At 37.7% G+C, this 11,866-nt stretch overlaps 1 protein-coding gene and 1 long non-coding RNA gene across 2 annotated transcripts in view; both read right to left on the bottom strand.

Annotated features, from left to right (window-relative positions):
* Positions 1-2,818: 2,818 nt before the first annotated feature.
* LOC115467042 lies at positions 2,819-4,919 on the bottom strand. The gene is made up of 3 exons (XR_003941634.1): positions 4,001-4,919; positions 3,435-3,440; positions 2,819-2,831 (listed from the first exon to the last, which is right to left on the bottom strand). It is a non-coding gene; the product is annotated as an uncharacterized LOC115467042 (long non-coding RNA).
* A 2,715-nt stretch (positions 4,920-7,634) lies between these two features.
* Positions 7,635-11,866, bottom strand: part of EXTL3 (exostosin like glycosyltransferase 3) — a 156,923-nt gene continuing 152,691 nt past the window's right edge. The window contains exon 5 of the mRNA XM_030198703.1: positions 7,635-11,206. Within this exon, the coding sequence (XP_030054563.1) occupies positions 10,997-11,206 (210 nt within the window). The 3' untranslated portion in view covers positions 7,635-10,996. The remainder of the gene's footprint in view (positions 11,207-11,866) is intronic.

The raw sequence follows: 11,866 nt of genomic DNA, 5'->3' as shown, positions 1-11,866 counted from the left end.
CCAGGTACTTGGGGGCCAGGACTGACCACTGTTGGAAGCAGGATACTGGGCTAGATGGACCATTGGTTTGACCCAGTATGACTATTCTTACGTGCTTATGAGTTTCCTTCCAACTGGTATGCAGCACATCATATGCCTTTTCTTCAGAAATAGCTTCATTTTTGCAACTCTTTCATAGAGGCCACAATTGTGATGTAATATTGAAATCGTTAAACATCCAACATTTCCCAACTTTCAGCTATAGATTTCTGCAATTGTTTTAAAGCAAGCATAGGCCTCACACTGACCACCTTCAGCAGTTTACTTAACCTACTTTATTGATTTGGGATGGATGGCCTGATCTGAGACAGTGTCTTGTTGGTGCCAAACTGTTTCTATATTACAGTGATGGCTCTGACAGTGCCTCATGGGATCTTCAGAAACAGTTAAATTTTCTTATATTCTTTTAACAATCTGTACCTTTGGAAAGCTTTATCCCAGAGGTCTGTTTTTTGTTTTTAAGTAGTTCTGTGTTCAGCATATTTAGGTCTTTGCTTCAAATTTACTTCACAGAACAGAAACAGCTGGATTCTTCAAATCAGTACAAACATTACTGGACAGTTGTGGGCTCTAACTTATTAGGGACCTTGTTGCGGCAATTTTTGGAAATAGAGCTAATTTGGGTTTGCTATGCCAAAGGGTGTGATGATTCATGCAATCAAGATTTTTTGATATTTTATTCTTTTTAAATATTTCTTTTAAAAAAAATCCATTTATTTATTCCACAGCAGAAGGCATGCAATAACATTGAACAATAAATAACAAACCATATCAATATTTTACACATTCAAAACACTGATTTAATACCTCCCTTGGTAGGTTCCTTATCCAGAGAAGATTTGCCCTTGCTGCATTTTCCCTTTCCCCTATAAATTCCCTCTCTCACCCCTCCTCCCCAGGCTCCAAATTTCCTACCACTGGGACACTTACACCAGTGCATGCGCCCCAGGCTGAAAGGTCAGGAATCTTTTATGACCCACTGCCATTCACCCATTTCAAACATCCCCCCCCCCCCAAAAAAAAAAAAAAAAAAAAAAGATCATTCCTAGCCCACTTACAACTCCAAAGTTCCAACTGCATCCTTCATCTTACTGAACTAGTGGCCAAATGGCAGAGCTTCAGAACTTGTCTACCATCTCAAAATAGACCTATGTACCCCACAAATACCCATGACCACAAATCTTTTTAACTCATAAGAACATAAAAGTTACCCTACTGGATCATACCAAGGGTCCATCTAGCCCAGTATCCTGTTTCCAACAGTGGCCAGTCAGGTTGCAAGCATCTGGCAGAGTTCCAAAAAGTAGCAAAATTCCATACTACTTAATCCCAAGGATAAGCAGTGGCTTTCCCCAGGTCTACCTTAAAATGGTTTATGGACTTTTCCTCCAGGATTTGTTCAAATCTTAATACACCTAATTTTAGGTGGTTTGATTTTTTGGTGCCATTTATAGAATTTGGTCCTTAGTGGAAAAAAATATTCTCTTATTTGTTTTTAAATGTGTCATTATGAAACAATGAAATGTCCCCCAGTCTTTGGAATTTTTGAAAGAGTAAACAATCAATTCACATTTATCCATTCCACTCAATTTTATACACCTCAATCATATCCCCCCTCAGCCCTCTCTTCTCCAACCTAAAAAGCCCTAATCTTCTTTAGCCTTCCTCATATAAGAGCCCTTCCATCCTTAATCATTTTGGTTGCCCCTCTCTTTACTTTTTCCAGTTCTACTATATCTTTTTATAGAGATGTAGCAATCAGAATTACACAGAATACTCAAAGGCATGGTCTCTGTTCTATTCGGTATTCCTTTCCTTTCCTTTTTGGCTAATGCTGCATGCTGAGCAGAAACTTTCATCATATTATCCATAATAACCCCTAATTTCTCTGGGCAACATTTGTGCATCACTTGATCCTCCCACAATCCCAGCATCATCAGCCTATAACTGATCTTTCCATTTACTACAGCTTCTAGTACCATTAAAACCTTGGCCCAAAATACGTGAAAATTAGGACATTCAAAAAAAGAATGCAGCCAAGTGGTCCTACCAATTCTGCATTTATTGCATAGGTCATCTTCACACAGATGCATGGAATACCCCTTAGCCTTAGTGGCAGATACACTGCATATAATTTTAAATGTCGTCTCTGCAACTCAGCACTCAACAACTACTTTCATTCTCTCTTCCATTCTGGAAGTAAATCTTCCTCCCTTAGTCATACATAACTGTCTAGACCACAACTGTGCCAAAGTGTGCAAATGCTATTCCTCTTTCCCTAGTTAGCCATCAGAATACCAGACTGATAGCTTATTAAATGTACATGGCAAGGACTCAAGTCCTCATCCATCATGCCCATCTGTAAACTAGAGACATAATGGCAGAAAAAGGCCATATGACCCATCCAGTCTGCCCATCCTCTGTAACCCCTAATTCTTCCTGTTCCTAAGCGATCCCACATGCTTAGCCCATGCCTTTTTAAATTCGGGAATAGTCCTCGACTCCACAACCTCCACCACCCTTTCTGTGAAATAGTACTTCCTTAGATTACTCCTAAGCCTATTCCCTTAACTCTGTCAAATGCCCCCTCATTCCAGAGCTCTTCATTTCAAAAAGGCTCTAGTCCTGTACATAAATGCTCTTGAGATATTTAAACGTCTCTATCACGTCTCCCTCCTCTCTTCTAGTGTATACATGTTGAGGTTCATAAGCCTGTCCCTATAAATTTTTGCGTTCAAGACCGCTTACTAATTTTGTAGCCGCCCTCTGGACCGACTCCATCCTGTTTATATCTTTCCGTTGGTGCGGTCTCCAGAAATGCACGCAGTACTCCAAATAGGGCCTCACTACAGACTTATACAACGGCACTATCACCTCCTTTTTCCTGCTGGTCATGCCTTTCTTTATGCACCCTAGCATCCTTCTGGCTTTGACCGTCGCTTTTTCTACCTGTTTGGAAACTATAAGGTCATCAGACACAATCACCTTATAATGCCTTACAGTAGTGCTGGACCTGTAAATAATTTCTATAATTGTTCATGTTGAAAGTACAGAATATGTTCTGCAGATCACTGAAAGGAACTCCTACTGCAATACATTTTCAATTGCTTTGAAGATAGCAGAATGTGAAAAAAGCATGAGGATGTAAAGTCTTTTAGAAGGCATTGTATACTGCTACATATATGCTGTAATAAATGAAAAATCCAACGAAGAGCTGGGATCTAAGTTCTAGCATGGTCAATATTATGGATGTAGCTTGAAAACAGCAGTGTAACCAACATTTCATCAGCATTAACTCCCCAAATTCTAATATCGCGCCTCAATTTCTGCATAGAAATCAAAGCATATTCTATAACAGTGCACATAACATAATTGTTTAACTAGCTAATCAGCACTGTTAACTGGATGTTAACAATTATCAGCACTAACTGGCATTAAGATTTACATTCACAACTCGCTAAGTGTATCCTATAACATGGTGCGTCTAAATCCTAAGTTGCATAGTTGAAATGGGGGGTGGTGATGGGTGTTTCTAAAATCTATGTGCTAAATTATTATACAATACATCCACTATGCACCTAATTTAGGCATCGGGATTTACGCCAAGTAAAACATGGCCTAAATGGACACGACCAAATTTGGTTGCGTGGAGAGGTGCTCAGCGTATTCAATATACCAGGCGAAAATTTAAGCATACCACACAGATTTTTCAAGTGCCATATATAGAATCTAACCCTAAGTGTGTGGTGTTTTTGCACCATAGATCTTAGTGGTAAATGAAAGTAATACGATCATTTCAAAATCTGAGCTATATGTGACTTGACAAGAAGCTGAAAGTAGCTTCATTCAATAGCAGGCAGCAGCAGCAGCAGCTCAGCATTGCTAACACTTCAAAGATTCAAGCCATTCTGTCTGTTGAACAGGATGAATCCAGGAAATAGGTTTAATACCAAGCAATTACCTGTTACTAACAAAAACATTTCAGATGTTTTCCAGTAGTAAAGTCAAGAGTTTTACACAACTGAAAAGAACAGAGCCAGTAATGACCTGAAAGAGAACTTTATACTTAAATGGTAGAGCCAAAGCCAGTCTATCAGAAGCAGAAAGGAAGAAACAAGGGCCCAGCATGGAACACTTACATGTACATAATTACCCTTTTTAAAATCACATACAAGTGGGAAATGGAAGTTAGGCAGAACAGAAAATACACCCTGTAAACATTTTTGTTTGTGATACAGAAAAGGTTAAACAAGAAATAATCTTGACTGCTGAGATTAAGATGGCATCCGTGGAAGGAGCAGCGAATTGATGCTCTGAGATACGAGTGGGCTCTCCTAGTGTCTCTCACCCTACCTTGCCCACATTATGGTCAAGAGGAAGGGAAAGATCAGTGCTAAAGCTGCTTCTAGCACCGGGAATATCGTATCGCAACGACAGCCTACTTTAGAAGCCTTCGGGCTTCAAACGCTGGGACCACAATCTTTTACCAAGGTTGGACCCCCGGAACAACATCTTACCGGGGATCTTGGCGAGGAGGTGGCATCGTTGAGTCCGCCTTGTAGAGCTGCGCTGCCGAGACCGGGAGGAGAGATGGATCCCGCAGGTGAACTTCTTTTGGAAAGTTTTGAGGTTCAAAGCGGTCCTGTGGGCTTTTCGACGCCAGACGCAACAGCGTCTGAGCATAGAATGGAGGGAGTGGAGACTGTGCCCCCTTCCAGCCAGATGCCTCCACTAGCGGGAATCGGCGAATTAAAACGACCTGCAACTGTAACGTTAGAATCCCTCTGGGATGTCATGCAGGCAATGAACGTTTCCCTACAAAAGATATCATCTACATTGACTGCTGAAGTAAAGGCAATTCAAAATTCACAGTCAATTGAGTCAAGAACAGCAAAACAAGAGGAGAAAAGTGAGTCAAACTCTCTTGCAATTAAAAAATTACAAACTCTAGTGGAGAATGTCTTTATGGAGAAAGAAAGGGAACAAAGGAAAGTAGAATTTCTTGATAATCAGATAAGACGAAATAACTTACGTTTTTTAAACTTTACTAAAAGCCCTTTAATACCTCCTACTGAGATGTTACAGGAATATTTCCTGGAAGTTCTTAGGATCCCAAAAGAAACTTTTCCACCGGTTATTAAGGCCTACTATATTACCGGAATTAGAGCGAGTTTGGAGGAGGCTCCAGAGGTAAATTTAACTCAATTTCTTGAAACATCACTAGAGACTATTACTGAACACACTATTCTCCTAGTGTCTTTTGCATTCGAGACTGATCAAAATAATATTTTAAGGCTTTACTTCAAAGCTATGGCGGCTCAGTTCTATGGCTCGAGGATACAGATATTTCCAGATGTCAGTAAATCTACACAGAAAAAACGTCGAGAGTTTTTGGGACTTAGATCGCGAATCCTCTCTTTAGGAGGAACACTTAAATTAAAATTCCCATGTAGATGCCTCATTTCTCTTGAAAATGTTCATTATGTATTTTTCGACCCAGGAAAACTGAAGCTCCTGTTAATTAGTAAGGAAAGTAGGGAAGTTCAACCCTCGATGACACCAGTAGGTAGCTAAAACCGTTGGTAAAGATTGTGTTCCCTTCCTTCTAATGTTAATATAAGAACAATCTTATAATTTCCACTGATTTATTTCTTTGTATCTTGATCATGTTTATTAGTGGACTAAGTATATAAGAAATTTGCTGAAAATCCATGAGAATGTAACGGATGGTACATTTTCTTTGCATGTATTGCTTGATTGCGCTACATTTAATATTTTGAATTATGTTTAAATATTAAATAAATAATAAAAAAAAAACCAAGAAATAATCTTGTCATGTGTTCTTCCCAGGGATTACGTGGCTCTCAATTTTGGAATCTGCATAGAACTTCATGGTATTATTAGAATAGCTGGCTTTAAAAAAGGTTCAGCAAGTTTCGGGAAACATCTATAAACCACCATTAGTCAGGTAGACTTTGGAAAGTCACAGCTTATTTCTGGGTGCAAACATCAAAGAATGGATCTACATTTTGGAGTTGTGTTGTATATCTATGACCAATACTGGCCAGTGCTGGAGATAAGATGCTAGGATCAATGAACCTTTGCTCTAAACCAGTATGACACAATTTATGATCATATGCATGCACAATGCTCTAATGCTGAAAACTATTTTGGTTATCCAGATGTTTTCAAATGAAGTCAGCAAATCTTCTACCATTAAAATATTTATCAGGCTCAAATACATCTGAAACTTTCTTCTCTGCAATATATATTTTAAAGGTTCAACACATTAATTAAGTCTTTGTATTGCTGGTTTTCTAAATAAACTAAACTTGGTTCTTTTTCTTCAGGCCCTAAAATTAACATTGTGTAAGGCATTTTTTCTTTGGCGCTGCTAAATTTCCTACATGGGTGGTGAGTCATGCTTTCCCCTGGATTCTATATAGTGCACCTAGCGCTCTGCGCTGAAACCGAAGTGGATTCTATAACAGTGTGCATAATTTAACTGGGTTAACAAACAAACCACCTTTGTTAACAGCACTTAACAAGCAATAATGAGCACTAATTGACAATTAGAATTTACATACACAAATTGCTAGGCATATTCTGCCTAAATTTTAATGTGTGCAGGCAAAAAAGGGTCGTGGTTATGGGCAGTGAAATTGGCATTTCGTGGGTGTACTAAAATTTACATGTGTAGTTATAGAATATGGTTCAGAGCACCTAAATCTACACCATGTTTTCGTTGGTGTAAATGGCCACGCATAGTTTTAGGCGCTAGGATATCAGCTAATTGTATTCCATATACCGCATCTAAATCTAAGTGCCGCTTATGCTTAGGTGGAAATGTTTTCCACGCAGGTATTTTTAGGCACCATATATAGAGTCTCCCCCTGTGGGCTCCATTTTGGATACTTGAATAAACTGGCTACAGAGGAAGTGACAAAACTGCTAGAGAAAGTTCATCAGTGCTTGCAATGAAGTTGGCAGACTCCAAGGGCTAGATTCTATACATGGCGCCTAAAAATTCTGCATGGAAAAAGACATCTATATTTTATAAAACAGGCTTACATTTCCACGCAGTATATAAAGTACACCAAGCGCCTTTCCATGCAACCAAATTTAGTTGCAGCTATTTACGCCATGTTTTACTTGGCGTAAATCCCAATGCCTAACAGATGTATTCTATACCAATGTGCATAGATTTTAGGAGCACCCATGTCTCGCCCATTTTCAATTATGCAACTTATAATTTAAGCGCACGTCATAGAATATGCTTAGCGAGCTGTGCGCATAAGTCTTAGTGCGTAACATGCAATTAACAGCTCTGATTAGCTAGTTTACCAATTAAGTTACGCGCATTGTTATAGAATACGTTTCAGTTTCCATGTGAAAATCAAGGCGCCATATATAGAATCTCAGGGCAACTGTGTTTGCTCTTAAGATGATCATTGTTAAAATAGAATTTAAAAAGTCAGAAATACATACTTGGTGTTCACTCCTAGGTTCTCAAGGGCCACCAAGAGGTCAGGTTTTTAGGATATCCCTAATGAATATGCATGAGAAAAATTTGCAGTCCTGCAATAAATATGCATGAGAAAGATTTGTAAGTCTCTCATGCATATTCATCAGGAACATCCTGAAAATCTGACCCACTGGCAGCCATCAGAGACTGGGAGTGAATACCAATGAAATATATTGTCAACCCAATTGGTCTGTGACAACATTAAGGTGTATCTGAATTCCTTCTAAGGAAAAAAAAACATGGTACAGTTTCTTTGTTCTAACTAAACTGACAGTCTTTCCAACAACTTATGGAAGTGGTAATACATAGGCACACACCTTTTTACCAAGAAGAAAGGGGAAGATGATCTGTTCAGGTATGTATTACATGAGATGGTCTGCACTTTATTATTCTTTCAAGGCACAAACTTAAAAATATGTGAGGGGAGAAGGGCTAAAATGAATGTGTCCATTCTTTATTTTATTACCCACTGCAATAGTGGAATATTTAAAAGATACGAAAGCAGAGATCTTGGGCACTTATTGGACAATTCATCTTTCTGTAACCTTAATAAATGGAAATGAAGAAGATTTCCCTGCTTGTGCCACCTTTCATTTTGGCTTTCTATAATAAAAAAAAAAATCCACTTATTTTACATGTATTTATCATAAGACTCAATTTACAGTCCAGAGACACTAAAAACTGTCTATTAAATGCATATAGCATTCAGATTTAAAAAGTGTGGAAGCTCACATGTTTTTATAAAAGAAGCTTAAATTATACTCTTTTTGTATCAGTATTGCTTATAACACCCAAGCCAAAAAGGAGAGAAAAGCCAACAAAGTCAACTTCTGCCAAGGGAAGATGAAGCAGCAGCACACAAAGTGCAGAGAGAAAAGGCAGTAAAACTGACAGCATGGGGTGGTCCACACATTAAGACAGATTGACTTCTGAGAGGATAACAGATGTGCACAACAATAAAGATTCCGATTTTTTCAAGAGATATTATTCAGTAAATAAAGCATAAGCCAAGGCAGGTTTTGTATTATATCTCCCTAATTGTGTGGAATAACTTCCAACACACTACTACTGGCAGTTCTTTTACTAGTCCTGCTTATCAGTGGAATTTGTTTATTTTTCTGAGGCAGAATGGATAAGACATTTGACTATCTTTATTGTTGCTTCTTATAAAAATCCTATATATACACATTACTTTTGTTTTTTTAAACAGGAACTAGTAAGAAAAGGAGACTTGCTCTTAATTAACTCCAAACCATGTCTAGTTCATCTTGCACCCCCGTATGGTAGCTCAACTGACAGGAGGCTGCTTACATTCATTTTTTCCATATGAGAAAATTTCAACACTCACGGGATAATGAGAACATGAAGCTTAGCTTGCTTCTCCCATAAACACTGCCATTGAACCTAATATTTATTTAGCTGCATCTTTGGGTCTACTTTGCAAACAGGTAATGCGATATAACACAGGCACTACTGCCTTGCTTCCTTTCTCAAAAGGTTCTGCCAGTTGTTTAATTTCTCCTTATATCTCAAATTATTCAGTAATCATGTTAAAGGCTCCTATACATTGGGTGGAATTAAGTATGTTCCTGGAGTGACATTCATAACTCCTGGAGCAGGCTGGGACAGTTATTGCTATTAAGACAGTAACTAATAGTAGTTATTTTTTTAAAAAACGGCAACAGAAATAGTTGTATAAGAGTGCACCCTGCTCTTTCAGTCACAGGTAGTCATGGGGATTTGGTGTATATGTAGGAAAAGAGAAAAGGCTACAGGTCATGCATAACAGTCATAAGAACCAGAAACAATGAAATTCTTCAGTCTTCTAGGACCTGCATATCCAGTCCTTGGACTCACAGTTAAAAGACACAATCTCAAACACTTTCAGAGATTTCTTAAGCTATAATTCATTACTGCTAAGAGATAATTTGATCAACTGAATGAGAAGCAAATTAAAGCCAGATAAAATTAATAGGAAAATAAGTGTCTTGTAGAGTGATTTAAGCAGTACTGTAGTTTGTTCTCTAAAGTGTGTTAAATATTTTCTGTTTCTCTTATGTTACAGATATTTTCTCAAGTAATTCATATTTCACACTGTTTGATACTCTGCTGGAATTAAATAAAACAAAGAAAAAAAAACCTGCAAAATGACAGGCCTGCATGGGAGAACATAAAGCAATGAGCCAATCAATTTTGATGTTAATCACCAGAAGAACAGAAATTCCTCTAACGAGTGGTGGTCATTTTATTCACCTGCTGAAAAATGATATCCTAATTAAGGTTTCCCACGAGATCTCAGTATAAGGCCTTTAAGACTTTGCGATCACATGTCCATCTACTGATAAAACTGGTTGTGGCTAAATAAGTTTTTATGGTAATGAATGGTTAAAATGGACAATTATCCACAGAACTTCACGTTTACATAAGCTAATGTTCATAGAAAGTCATAGGGATGAGAACATAATGTAAAAAAAAAAAAAGATTTTGAAAAAAAGCTAAAGATAGCCAATATCAAAATCAACTGCAGATTATCATGTTAGATATCGCATTAAATTAAAACTACTCATGTTATTCAACAATCTTATATTAATAATCTGAGTCTCCTAACATATTCAAAGTCTCCCAAACAAGATGTCTATTAGCAAGGTTGAAATAGCAAACTGAATGAAATTATATGAGTAGTATTAGGAAGAAATCAGTCTAGTGCACATTTCTGTGCTTTGACTTTTATATTTGGGCTAGATAAGCTTGAACAGGCAATGTAACATCAGTATAATTCCTGAAAAACATCCAGTCCCTGGAGCTCACTTTGCAGTTCTGCTAAGTATTTATCATCAGGGATGAAGGGTAGGGTCTTATTCATGGACCAGTTAAAGATTATGGGCTTCTTTAATGTACAAAACATCTTCACCAACCACATAACATGATAATGGGGAAAGCAACTGAAAGTAGAACTGTCTGCTGTCGTGTGCAGATCCTGAAGCCATGTTGGTCACACCATGGATCACAGAAACAGGAGAAGGGAAACAAACTTACATTTCATCAGCAGCAATTGGATATATCCTTCTGAGCTCTTAGGCTGTAGTCTGGTGGGTAACTCCTGCCTTACCATAAAAACATCTGTCTCTCTTCCCTGATTTTCTTTTGCTCAACACACAAGAGGCTGATAGGCAGGTAACAAATTATGTCAGACTAATCTAAAATACTTGCAAGTTAAACTAGAAAGAATTAACAGTTTGGATGTCACTGGCCAGGTTTTCATTTTTTTTCCATATCTACAATTAAGGGTCTTTTCTGATGCCATTTTTCTCAGTTCAGAAGTCGTCTGAGGGAAATATTTTTCTTTGTTCTTTAACCTGGCAAGACTGTAACATTAAAAACCTCTCCATGTATTTTAAAAGTTTATTCTCACCACCTTTCAGAGCAGTGGTTCTAGATAAATTTGAAACATTTTGTCTTGTCATGGGGTAGACGAGTCTTGAAAAGAACGGAGTCCACACGGAACTGGGTATACAGAAGTGGCATATACCCATAAACCTTTACAAAGAAGTTGATGCATTTGTGGCGTTCATGAAAATGAGAGTCATCGTGTGAAAGAGCCTGAGGGCAGCCAGGACAGCGAAAAGTCCACCGTGACGTTACCTGGAATCAGAGAGAGAAATTTAAATGGATTACAAGATATACCTTCTCCATAGGCTCTCTGCTATTATACGCTCCTTCACTCTGTCATCCATTCAGATCTGTTACCCATAATCATCCTGCACTAAGAAATCTATACAGAAGTCATTCATCAAAAAGTCAATATGAAAGGAATATAACGGACCTCTTGAAAATGTTAGTGTGCCCTGCTTTAGCTCTCAACAGAAGATGCAATTCTCTCTCAGTATTAAACTACTTCAGCATAATACAAATATATTAGAAAACAAAGGGTCTGCTTTTTTGCTCTACAATTTCTCTTATAAAGTAGTAATGTTTATGGTACTTTAACATGTAAGAATCTACACAGTGTTCAGAAAAAAATGGGATCCCTTACATAGTTTCAAAATACTTTGCAAAGTATGACCTTTACTAGGAAACTCCCTTAGTAAATTCTTTGTGCCATATATCTTATTTTATTGCAAATATTTAATCAGAACTTTTTCTTCACTAAATGCCATTTTGCTAAAACGGATCTTAATGGCTACTTCCTGAATGATGACATTTTGAAAACAGGAATCATCCAGTTTTTACAGCATCTTGCAGTTAACACCTGTCAATAACAGTGATAATTTTTTAATAGTAGTACATTTGTTTTTGGGTTAT

The sequence above is a fragment of the Microcaecilia unicolor genome, chromosome 3 (genome assembly GCF_901765095.1).
Source record: "Microcaecilia unicolor chromosome 3, aMicUni1.1, whole genome shotgun sequence".
Classification (NCBI taxonomy): Eukaryota; Metazoa; Chordata; class Amphibia; order Gymnophiona; family Siphonopidae; genus Microcaecilia; species Microcaecilia unicolor.
This window is presented reverse-complemented; position numbering and strand designations above follow the sequence as displayed.